We start from the raw sequence: 13,112 nt of genomic DNA, 5'->3' as shown, positions 1-13,112 counted from the left end.
CCCTCACCCCCGCCATACAATACAAGATCTTCCTTCCTCAGTTCCCTTAAATCACAGGCCAGGGAAATCTCAGAGCCTTCATCCAGCCACCGGCCAGCATGTCTGGGGGCAAATACGTAGACTCCGAGGTAGGCTTGGGTGGGTGCGCGCCGGGCCCCGGGGCTCGCAAGGACTGTCTGCTTCTGCTGTCTCCCACTCCAAATACTCCGACTGCTTTCCTTGCCCCAGCCCGCTCTCGACTTCCGAGCACTCCTCTTGCGCTGGCACTGCTGCGGAATGGGCCTGGGCGGGGAGGTGAAGAGGAGGCAGGAATGTTCTGTGTTTTTCTTTTGGGAGGGGGCCTGGGGGTGAGGGCTAAGCTAGAGGGACACGGAAAAGGGAGTCCGAGTTCTGAAGCTGGGTCTTCTTGACGCGTTTTTTGGTGGGTCTCAGGTGCTGCCTTACTGCAGGACACCCCAAGGTGCGGCCCCTGCCTGCTGGGAGGCGGGGAGCTGGATCTCAGGGTGGTAGGTCATTCACCCGCAGTCCTGAGGACGGTCCCAGTGACTCCCCGCCAGGCGCCTGCCCCCGCGGGCCCCGACGATGGCGCGCGCGGTGTTTGCACTTTCCAAAGCTCTTAGGCCACCTCAAGAACTCTTCCCACATCTCGGCGCCTGACAAGGGTGTTTAGAGAGGGACGGATTTCCCTTCCCCCAACTATCACCACCCTTTCTAACCACCCTCCCACCCGGGTGTGGAGACCTCGTTATCCCAAACGCAGCTGCCGTCCGGCCACGGGTGCTCAGCCTGGGAGTGACCTGAGGGTGGATCCGGGGAGTTGCGCAGGTGAGATAACGTTCTAGGGAGTTTAGGGGATCTTAAACAAGGCTCCGCCCAGAGAAGGGGCATGCTGTACTGTAACCACCACGGCAGGCGGTCGTGCTGTGGAGGGCAGAGGGAGGGTGGGAGACGCGGGCAGGTGCCAGGGAGACGCGGCCAGGAAGCAACGAAATAGGGACACTCCATGAATCAAGGGAGTTCAAACTGAATCTTAAGGATGAAGCTGGAAAGATTATGGAGAGAGAGGGAATGGGGTCCGGGGCGCAAAAATGGAGCAGGTGAAGCACTCCAGTGAGGGAGAGGGACTGGAAAGAAGTCAGAGGTCCGGTCCCCCTCTGCTGGGGTCTCTGCGGGGTACCGCGGGCAGGGCGTGCGCTGGGCGGGGGCCGGGGCGGCAGGCGCGGCGGGGTTTGCCCTGACCCCTGGCGGCGGGCGGGGGAGGCAGGCGCTCCCTGCCTGGTACGGAGGGGTGTGGTGTCCTCTCCTCCATTCTCTTAAAAAGCTTGCGGCGCCAAGGAGTTTACTGAGCGCAGAGCCACTGCTGCAGAAGTGGTTAGTTCAATTTTGAGCCTCAAGGTTTGCTCCACCGCCAAGCTGACTTCTGATCACTTGTTTTTCTTTTTGAAAATTTCTTTCCACTGCCGGTGCCACTCTCCCTCTCCTGGCCGTCCGCCCTCTGCAGGGACATCTCTACACTGTTCCCATCCGGGAACAGGGCAACATCTACAAGCCCAACAACAAGGCCATGGCAGACGAAATGAACGAGAAGCAAGTGTACGACGTGCACACCAAGGAGATCGACCTGGTCAACCGCGACCCCAAGCATCTCAACGATGACGTGGTCAAGGTAAGTTGAGACCGCCAGCGAGGAAGGGACGTCTCCTGCCTGAGGGGACGCTGTCAGGCCTGGGACAGTTCTCCTCTGGCAAGCATCCTGTGCATCCATCTCTACCTTTGCTACACACATACCATTTTCTGGGCTTGATGTATTGGTGCTCCCGCGGTTGTCAGAAATGTCTCATCTCTCCTCCCCCCTCCTGCTGGTTAGTTCAGCTGGAATTTATCTGGTTTTGTAAGAGTTCATATAACTGCACTCTTCTCCTGGTAAATGAACCTCCTGATCTCAGCAACGGACATACCCGCACTCCTTAGAAGGGTTAGATGGTTACGCTACAAGTCTCCCTCTCTTCATTCCCAGGTTGAAAGTCCAGGGAAGAAGGGTGGTGCTCACTGCACATAGAATTAAAGCAGTAAGGTCATTTTGTAAGGTTTTGTGCCAAAGGCGAAAGACGTGATACAGAGTTGGCAGGTCCCCTCAGCTAAAATTAAGTACCTTGAAGTGATTTTCTTAAAAATAATAAAATGGGAAGAAACACTTCTGATCAAAGACAAAGATTATACAAATGCATATACAGATATTTACTCATTGTGATTGATATGTACATATATATGGTATTTTAACTGAAAAAAACATGGCACTTATGCACAGTTAAGCAAATTTACAAAATCAAAAATAACGTGCCCCTCCTGATTTCTCCCAAAGATACTTCTAGTTAGGTGTGGAAAGTTGCTTCTTTAGTGACTATCTGCGTCAGCCTTCCCTGAACTAATGGGACATTTGGGTTGGAGTTCTTCTTTATACTTTCCGGATGTGCTTGGTGATATTAAAAACAGGTTAATTGAACCAGTTATTGGCCAAACTTAGATTTGACTCTGCGGTCAGTTTTCTATTTCATTATGTTATTCAACTTTGACCATTTTAGCAAATCAAGTCAGAGGAATTTATTGTCTGAACCCATCTGGATTGTGAAGTCATGGGCCTGAGCCATCCTTGGCAAAGGGTTTTCTTTGAGGGGCCAGGAGAGCCAATGAAAGTCCCAGCCTGGAAGATAGACTGTGAAGACCCAGTTCTATCCAACCCCGGAGCAGCCAATGGGGTGCATGAGCAATTTCCACCCACCAGGCCTCCTATCCATGGATGGGAGGAGCTATAGTTCAGAGACTGTGTACATTTATGAATAATATATTTCAAAAAAGGGAACAATTTAATCTGTAACTGGAAGGAAAATGTAACTGTCAGCATTGACTCTCTTGGCTCACTGGTGGAGGAAAAAGGAAAATTGGAGCATTAGCAGGAATATTTAAAAGCAACAGCAATAATAAAAGTACCTTATAAACTGAAAATTAGAATTGCTAAAAGCTATTTACTAAAAATATTACCTTAACAGGGGTAAGGGCATTTTTGCTTTTTTCCCTTCTCATGTAGCTTTGGACAAGGAGAGATGCCAGGAAAAGAGGCAGATTTCAGAAAGGGCTGGCTTCACTGGAACCTCCCTGTTGTTCCATCGCAGGGTGAGTGGGGTTCCTGGAGCAAGCAAACCTCCCACATGAGTCAGAGAGGCCAGCAGTGTGGATGTGGGTCTCCACACATAGCATGACTAAATTGAGAAAGAAAGTCCCACTGGGAAAAGATACTTCAACGCAGATGGAAAAAAAGACATAACAGGCTTAGAGGAAATAGCAGTTTACAAAATAGTATTTCAAAGAGCAAGTGTGAGGATCCTCATATTAAAGAAATTAAAAGGAAGAGTTAGAGCAAGTTTCTGCTGGCCTAGAGAAAGCAAACCCTGCCTACTTGCTCATAGAACTGTGAGCAAAACAAGACAGTCAAACAGAAAAATCTACCTTGAGAAGAATTTGGTAGGCCACAGTACTTATGTGCCCTGACTAAGGGGGACTTCAGAATGCCCTACAGAGGGAGACCCAAGGAGTGCTGTCTGCCAGTCGGGCTGGGAAAGGGGGCCTACGGCCTCCAGAGATTCTTAGTTCATAAATTTTTTCTTTGAGTCTAAGCACAAACATCATGACTGAAACAAGGATGATCCTCTCCATGTTACCATGATGGTAAATAATAAATTTTTCCTATATTTTATTTTGACAACATAGACTTCTTAAAATAATAAAGGCATCCAAAGCTTCGTTATTAATGCGTGGTAGTTTAAAACTGCACGTGATCATAAACAGTGATCAACTGAATCTACTATCTAAGGTACCAAATCAGGTACAGAAAGTTCTGTTCTAAAGGCAAGCAGCTCTGTAAAAAGGGCTTTATCCGATTCTGTAGTCACTAGCCACCGTGGCTATTTACATTTAAATTTCAAGTAATTTAAGTTAAATACAATTAAAAATTCAGTTCTTCAGTCATACTAGCCACATTTCAAGTCCTCAGCACATGAAGCTAGTGGCTTCTGTGTTGGACAGCATAGAAATAAAACATTTCCATGACAGTCATGGAAGTCACTATTGGACAGAACCAGTCGAGAGTGTTCCCTGCATTTTAAAAAGCTTCCTATATCAAGTTTAGAAAAACAACTCTAGATGGAGAAGAAATTAAACCCTGATGAGAGTGTGAGGTACAGCATAGTACTCTCTCAGTCTCATTAAACAGCTATTTGGGGAAGAAAAGAAAACTCAGAAACTAGGTGTGTCATGAATTTACATTTCAAGAAGGTGGAATATTATTATCTATTCTACTGGTGATAAAGAGATGAATTAGTCTATACCATTTAGTTCCATTATATTGGTTTCTTACCTTACTAAAGGTTTGCTGCATCATATTATGAGATAACTGTGCAGACATTTATGTAAAAGATTGTAGGCTGTGAATGCTTTTCAAAATTTCCTCTAATTAAAGTGATCACAACTTCAGACCCTTCATTCTCCCTCTAAAATTTCTATATCTTCTTCTTGTGTTCACATTTTCATTCATGTTTATTATGTACTTATTTAGAATTTGTAAATAAATAACATGGCTTCAAATGTATGGTTCTGATATCATATTAGCCATCGATGCATTCATTTATTAAAGTCTTATCATAAGCTAAACTAAACACTGTGCTACATACTACAAAGGATAATTTCTAACGTAAGTTCTAGCAATCACAAAGATTAGCGTTAATGAATGAGACAAGATGCATACAGGTAAATAGTTTTTAAAAACACACACACAGTATCACAACAGTAAGTCACTGCCAAATGGTAACTAATGGATTCTTTTTTACTTTGACTGCCAGGAAACATATAACTAGATTTTAAGTTTCATTAACCCATGTTACTTATTCTCTCTCACATATGATTTTAAATTTTCACTTTCTTTTTCAGTTGGGATGCTGTTTTATGTGGTCTCTATTTTAAGCCCTCTCATTCCTTATTTTGGAAATAGACCAAATATATACTAAATCAAATATATAATAAATCAAAAGTAAGTAGTATTAAATATTGCATAATAAAAAGGTTTATAAAAAGTGTTATTAATTATCTTAATCTTGGTAATCTTTCTACAATGTAGATGTATATCAAATGATTATTGTACACTTTAAGTGTATATAATTATATTTGTCAATTAATCCTCAATAAAGTTTTTTTTTTTAAGTGAATGGTATTGATATTAAGTGTTAGGGAGGGTAGGGCATTAGAGTGAGAGAAGGAAGGATGCATTAGAGATAGTTTAACACAGAAGAGCATGAAGGAGATGCAATCTGAGTTGAGTCATAAAGGATAGATGAAATGCAAATAGCTGAGAAAGGCACAGGGCATTCATTCTAAATGAGCAAAGCACGGAAATGGAAATGTCTCACTCAGGGCATGAGCCTGAAAAGTTTAGTAGCCTATTTGGATTGGATTTAGAGTTCATGTGGCAGCGTGGTAGGTCATAAAGATGGAAAGACTCATCAGGTCAGATGGCAGAGTCCTGAATCCAGTACTCGTGATAAATTTTTACTTTATCATGTCAGCAGTAAAAAAACAGGAAGACTTCAAGCATGAGGATAGTATGATGAAGGTCAGCTTTTTGGAAGATGAGTGGGTAAGGTATAGGATGTAATAACACATAGCCAGTCTGGATGAGCAGAGAATAGTTATGAGGTAATTGCATGGTGGTCCAGATATGGAATGTGAAGGACAGTATATAATGGCATTGGGAATAAAACTACATAAAAGCACAAAATGACAGAATTTTAGAATTAGAAGGGAACATAATGGTTATACCAGGCTAAGCTCCAATTTCTCTTTTTTAACATTAAGAGAAATTTAACAGCTGACAAAGTTTAAAATTTTATCCATGTTTTCACATGGTTACTTTCCAAAACAGATATTTTGAAATGTATCACAATAGAAGAATAGACAAGATTATGTGATTCTCATGAAATATTGTCATGAGAGGAGAAATTAGTTGAGATGATTCTGAGGTTAGCTCTAAGACAAATAAAGACATCAGATAGGAGCTCTTGGGTAGAAAGTAAAAAATGCATTTGTAACTTTCTTTTCTAAAGCTTGAACGTAATGATTCTTAAATATACACGAACTTTTTTTTATCATTCAAGAAAAGGCATACACATTGTAATCAGATCTGTTTTGGTTTTAAAATAATGGACTCTGTGATCCCTTTGAACTAGAAAGCATTCTAGAGAGCTTAACGATTAATATCAATATAATAGTAATTTTTAATTGTATATTTATTTGATATACCTATAATCAAAGCATAACATCTAAAAGATCAGATTATCTCAAAACACTCAGCACCATGGTAATGTTCTCGTCTGTTGGGGCTGGTATCAGGTTTGCTTGTCCGTTTGTTTGTTTAGGAGATAGCATCACGAGATGGTGATTGATATTCTGCCACATATGGCATGGATTCAGAATCCTCAGCTTGTAAAGGAGTATTATGGTCATCTTCAGTGGGAAATTATTCTCACATCACTGAGCAAAGAATGATACTAAAATGATGGATATTATTTATTCTTAAGCATCTGAAACAATTTCGAGTTCAGCTAACAATGATATACATTTTAAATGCTTATTGAAAGTCTTTTTACTTCTCCACCTGTTCATCGTGCTCAAAAACATTAAAGAATTAGCTCAATTTTGGTTCTAACTGAATAAAATATTATATTGTTTATTAAATATGAAGACAAGAAACACCAAATACCCTTGAATTATGAAAAAGTTCACGATGCGGATAATTCTTCCAATTAACAACAATGATGGCTACATTTTAAAGGGGGTTAAAGTAAGAACAGCTGCAATAGTAAGCAGCATCTGGAAAGTCCAGTAATTTCTAAAACCACCTGCTTATGTGTTTTACCCACTCAAGTCCATAATATAACGGACACTTTCATATTCCAAATGAAACCGCTTTTCATTTGCCCTAGTTTCAACATAGGTCCTCTGTGATGAAATGCCTAGAGAGAGCTGGTCGCTAGGAGAACGGGGCTGCAGGCATTGACCTGTAGGGCTGTGGGCCCTTTCATGATTCAACTGAAACTGGGTTTGCAGTAAAGAAAGGGCGGAGCTGCTATTTTCTTGCAAAAATGGTTTATGCCAAGAAATACACTTTTTTCTCCCACATGCTGGACTATATATATATAATCTTCATTACGGTACACAAAGGCCCTGGAGAATAAGATTTGCATACTGTCCTTTTTTTAAAAAGAAGTTCCTTAAAAAGAAGCCCTCAGCCTCTAGAAATGTCCCTAACACATAAGTGCCCAGAGGCATCTTGATAGCGTAGAAAAGATATTTTCTATTGTGCCACGATAAGAAAAGATATTTTCACAACTTTTGCAACTTTTTCTCTAAAACTTGAATGTAATGATTCTTAAATATGCCTACACAAAATTTTTTTTTCTTTATCAGTCAGGAAATGGCATGCTCATAGTAATCAGATCAATTTGGGTTTCAAAATAAGAACCTAATGCTTTTGTGGTCTCTTTCGACTAGAAAGTGTCTATTCCTGTTAGTGTGGGACTGGACACAAGGAAGGAGGCGGGAAGGATGTCAACAGATTTCTCTTCCTCAGTAGTCCCTGAGAGTTCTGCTTATAAATAGGGAGCAAACTTGTTTGGGTAACAAAAGTTAATAAACACCCACCGTAAGAATATTTGGGGCAAACTATTTTATGTTTTTACGTAATTTCTCTAACTATATTAAAAGAATGAGAGTCATTCTCATATAATAACATTCCCTTCCAAAGCTATTCACCTTACGATAAATGATTATTATACATCTACTATTACGTGCCAGGGGCTACAATAAAGACGGAGATAGGAGCACTGCCCACACAGAGTTATGGCTATCTCCTTGCCTCTCTTCATACAGGTTTCTCTGAAAACTTTTACTGAAATTCCTTTAGTATTGTCTGTTAAAACTTATGAACTTCAGGGCTTAGTTCAAAAAAAAGTCTCATCTCTAATGCTTTGAATTGTTCCTGAGCCAGTAAATAAGGCTTGGGCAAAATGAGAAACATATTTTTAAAATAATTTGCCCTGTTTTGGTCCTATAAAAAGTTGTAATAAAATTATAGACAATATTTTTCGGTTCTCTAATAGTCTTTCTTCCCATATTGGTGCTCAATTTCTAATCTTCCTATTGAAAATTTGGAAATTTCAGCCCTTTTAAAACCTCATAGCCTCTTTACAAATCCAAGAGGGCTTTCAAATCCAGCTGGACATCGGAATCACCAGAGGAATTTTTTTAAATGCAGATGCCAGGGCCCATTACATATCTACTAAATTAGCATATCTAGGAATGGGCCCTAAGGATCTATGATTTTCAAAGCTCCCTTGATGATGACCTTTGTGAAGTCAGGTTTAGAAGTAATTGCACCCAAGGTTGGCTTAAAGATATATACCCTGGATGGTGTATATAGTTCCACCCTACAATGACAGATGAATCACGTTGTATAGTTCCAGATGTTCATCCTGCCAGAAGAATACTTGAGGATCCAGCTAGTTTAAATCATGCCAGGGAATTTGGAAACACTATAGAGGTTTCCCAAACCAGCCCTGCTCACTGGCCCTCTATCCTTTGAGGCCACTTTGGGTTATAGCCAGCTGTAGGCTCAGAACCTCATATGTCCTAGTTGTCCCATACAGACCAGTTAATACTGACCAGCCCTGAGTAATCATTAACAGTGCCCCCTTTCATGCTCAGAAGTGTCCCAGATGGAAAGAAAAATTATATGGTCACGAATGAATTGACAATTACCTGTCACTGATTCTTGTACCTGAAATGCACTGGAAATCCCTATTCTTAGTTGAAAGGGCAAAATTTCCAAATTGCAGACATGTCATGCTTTTCTTTCCTCTCCACTCTCTGATGTTACCTCTCTCCTGCCCTTCATCATCACTGCCATCAGGCTGCACTGTCATTTGGAGGAGGAGCCTTTAGCAGCCAAACTACTGTACCCTCAGGCCTTAGTTTCTCTCCTTGCATCACAGGGTTAATAAAACAGACATCCTTCTATCGCATATTTTGTCAGCTACTCAATCAAAGAGTAAAATGTTTAAAATAGTTTAAACTATTTTTCAGGAAACAAAAATGGCATGCTTTCACATGAATCATTGTTTAGGGTGGGAGAATTGTTTTTAATTATGTCTTAAAGGAAATCTGCATGATCCATGTACTATGTGACTACCAAGGGAATTATCTGGTACAACGGATTTACACCTGCACAGAATGCATATTTCCTGCCTCTTGTGGGAATGATATTGCTGTTTTAGATGTAAAATACATCTTGTTTTCTTTACTGAAACTTGAGAAAATGTCTCTTGTTGGTCATTATTTGATGGCAAGGGAAGTACATATTTCTAAGTAAACAGCCAAGCTTCCCCTGAGCCACTATCAGCTGTGTAGGTAATAAAGAGCAAGGCACAATACATTTTGATAGTGTGTATATGTGCTTAATCTCATAGCAATTTAAAAGTACAAATTTTTTAAAGTGTATTCAATATACAAACCTTTCCTGAGCCCAGCAGGAACATTACAGTACAAATGGACATTGATAGATTCTGTATAAAAAGGTAAATTCTATCTAGCGATTGCACTGGGTCATATCATGTATGTTACAGGTATCAAACACATTTTCTCATTTACGACAATTAACTGGAAAAGATGCCTATTTCTGGACTATTTTCTCAAGTAGTGAGAAAGTAAGATTGGGAGGAAAAGAAGCAAAAAATCACAAGGCTCCTTCTCTCTGCCCTGCCACTCACTCTGTGCCGGACCGAGCTTTGCACATCCCAACTTCAGGATCCCTGCATCCGTTGCTTTACACAGTGCTGCCATGTCTGGTGATGCACTCAGGTTCAGGCATTGACTATTAACTCAATGCTTCTGCCCCCAAGGGGTTTAGAGTTTAATGGGGAAGCCCATATGTAACGAATCTGAGTGAGGTCATGTAACTAAGGGACGGGCCACAACTGGGCACAAAGCAGAGAATTCTCAGCAGTCTCCAAAGCCAAACACGTGTTCACCAGACACTAGAGACAGTAAAAGGGATCCAGTTAGAGCAGCAGTCCCCAACATTTTTGGCACCAGGGACCAGTGCTCCTATGCGATTCTACTGCCTGATGATCTGAGGTGGAGCTGAGGCAGTGATGCTAAGTGCTGGGGAGAGGCTGCAAATAACAGTTGAAGCTTTGCTTGCTTGCCTGCTGCTCACCTCCTGCTGTGTAGCCTGGTTCCTAACAGGCCACAGACTAGTACCGTCTGCGGCCCGGTGGCAGGGCGGGGATGGGGGGTAGGGCGGGGGCGGGGCTGGGGACACCTGTAGTAGAGGGAACAGCTGGAGCAAAGGCCCAGAGACCTGAGAGTAACTGGCATTCTCTGGAGACCAGTGGCAGGTCAGCGTGGCCAGAATAAAGGACATAAGCAGGAGCCATTTATCATCAGTGTTTTTGTGCCCAGCCAAGGCATTTGTTCCCTTGTGGACCACAGTGACCCACCTAGGCGATTTCAGGCCACAAATTGACCTGATGACATATGGCCTATATTAATAGAAAGGCCTAACTTCAGTGCAATGGATGAAACCAAGGGGTGCTAAATGTACAGGTAGGGGAGAAACAGGAGAGGGTCTGTTTCCTCCACCACTTCCTACAGGCTAGCTCAGTGGTACAGATTACTTACTCCTCCAATGGCCCTTTGAAGAAGGTGCTATTATTATTACCCACCATCATATTCATTTTGCAGATAAGGAAACTCAGGCTTAGCCATTTGCTCAGGTAGGAGGTGGTAAGGTCAGAGTTAGAACCCAGATAGTGAGGACCCAGGGCCCAGGTTCTTAAGTACGTGCTCCAGTGCCTCTCTGTAATAATTGGTCATGACCCAAGCAGACAGTGATGTCACTATTGTGCCAAAAAGATGACTGTATTTCAACAGCAGGTGGGCATCGTTTGGCAAGAGGAATTCCAGAAGTCTGTTTTCAGAATGATGAGCCTATAGTTCTAAGATCAGATTCTAGGTCCTGGCAGTGGGTTGGAGAAAGGAGAGAAGGACCAATGTAAAGATGAAGGTAAAACCCCAGACCTTAGGAAGTGTGCAGTCTGGGTGAGTTCTGAACAAGGCAGGGATGGTCAAGTCCCAAAGACCAAAAATGAGGTACGAAGTTGGGGCGTGGTCTCAGTGATTAGAAGTAGAATACACTCTCAGAACCAGACAAGCTTCAATGCTGGTTTGCGTTGAATCTCCTGAGTCTTTAAAGCACTCTGTCTGCCCAGGATGGCCACAGCGCCATGGGGTGCAGCTGGTCCTGCCTGAATGTGCAGGAGAGGTAGGATGTCAGAGAAGGAAGCAAGACCTCATAGGAACTTCGCATTTACAGCTTTTTTAAAGGCTTTTGGTTTGCCTGTTGGTTTTCTACAGACTTTTGTGCCATTACAGCAGTACACTGTAAAAATAGGAAACAATTGAGAAAAATCTTAGTCTTATGCTAGTGGAAGGAATGCCTATTCAATCCTGAAAGTGATTTCTCTGAGACTTCCTCCCTAGTAATTATGTATTTGTTCTCAAAAACAAATGCCAGAAGTAAGGAACAGACTTAATAGTGCATTTTACAAGGCACCATTAATCTCTCAGAAGAACAATTAAATCATGGCTCACTGCTTGCCTATATTTTCTGTACATTCGCAATAATAAATATAGCTGGAACTGGGCATATCAGAATATGTCAAGGAAATAGAATTGCATTCATTGGCTTTCATCGCCAATTATTCTGGTTAGGCCAACAGAGCTCTCTTCCTCACCTGCTCCTGAACACCAGGCTTTTTAGTAGGGAAAAAAAATGATTTGTCCAGAACAGTTCATAACTACCAGTTCACTCAACTGTTTTTGGTAAGCCAGTCTACTACTCTAGTTATAAAAGTAGGAATTAGAGTCATTTTCAGACAATGTGCTCCCCAGAAAGGCCATTCAACAACTGTTTAGGAAGCATTGACTCCATACCAGGCAAGGAGAATGCCCCGAGCCCTGCTGCATAACTGACAGCCGCAGCCACCTGCCAAGGCTCGCCTCAGGTTATCTGGGCTTCCATCACCTTTCCTTGACCACCTTTATCAGAAATGGTCTTCTCTCCTCTTGGCTTCTACCACATTTTGTTTTTATTTCTGTTTTAGCCTGTATCAAAGCCTTCTGAGTATTCTGCTTCTCTTGCCCCATTTCCCTTCTCACTTCACGCCTGAATCCCTGAAAGCCATCCACCGCCCACCCCAGGGCCCCAGCTGAGTCTGTAGTCAGGAAATGGACGCCAAATTGAATCTGCTGAAAAAAATCTGAACTCTTATGTAAGTAACCGAAGGTCTCCTGTGAGCAAAAAAACGGTGTCTTCCTTTGCCCCTTTTCTCTATAAAAGCCACATTTAAAATCTTGTAAGGAAAAAAAAAATCAAAATAATTAATAAAGAAATCCAAAACATTCATTCTGTTTACTAAGATAAAGAGATAACATCTTCTATTATGTGTACACATTAAGATTTTTGTTTTAATTTCCAGTTTGAGGATGACACATATAATGTGTCTCCCAAGGCTTTCAGTAATCAGGCTGTGGCATCTCGGGGCCTAAAGGATAAGGCTAACCTCCTAGGTATCAAGGGGCCAGGGCAGGCCGCATGAGAAGTCCCCAGTAAGACTCCACCCAACCCCAACCCCTACCCCTGCCGTGTGCCCCTGGGCAATGGCAAACGGCAGAGGAATGACTAGGTCAGGAGACAGTCAGAGGGAAAAATCCAAAACTTTCCACGCCTCTTCTTTCTTTTTGGCTTTACGACGTCTAGATGTTAAGTACACGGAGCTCTGGAGCTCTGAGGTTTTACTCGCTGGGAGGTGGTGAGCATTAATCCACTTTTCCAACTGCAGAGATGTTTCTTTGTACCTCAGAGGTGGTCTCCCATAGATCTCACATGTCTCCTCAGGAAAAATAAAACAAAACAGGCAAATACTTAAGTGTGTCTCGAAGGGGTTAGA

The 13,112-nt window shown here is 42.2% G+C and overlaps 1 protein-coding gene across 3 annotated transcripts in view; it reads left to right on the top strand.

Annotated features, from left to right (window-relative positions):
* Positions 1-13,112, top strand: part of CAV1 (caveolin 1) — a 31,609-nt gene continuing 18,497 nt past the window's right edge. The window contains exons 1-2 of one of the 3 annotated variants that reach the window (XM_006910587.3): positions 1-128; positions 1,502-1,666. In XM_006910587.3, the coding sequence (XP_006910649.1) occupies positions 99-128; positions 1,502-1,666 (195 nt within the window). In that variant the 5' untranslated portion in view covers positions 1-98. Of the gene's footprint in view, positions 129-589; positions 826-1,281; positions 1,372-1,501; positions 1,667-13,112 lie in introns of those variants that run through there. The other 2 variants (XM_006910588.3, XM_025045974.1) reach the window with 2 other exon arrangements.

This window comes from Pteropus alecto, unplaced genomic scaffold (genome assembly GCF_000325575.1).
Source record: "Pteropus alecto unplaced genomic scaffold, ASM32557v1 scaffold22, whole genome shotgun sequence".
In the NCBI taxonomy this organism is placed as follows: Eukaryota; Metazoa; Chordata; class Mammalia; order Chiroptera; family Pteropodidae; genus Pteropus; species Pteropus alecto.
The sequence above is the reverse complement of the archived record's forward strand: the minus strand, read 5'-3'. Positions and strand labels throughout refer to the sequence as shown.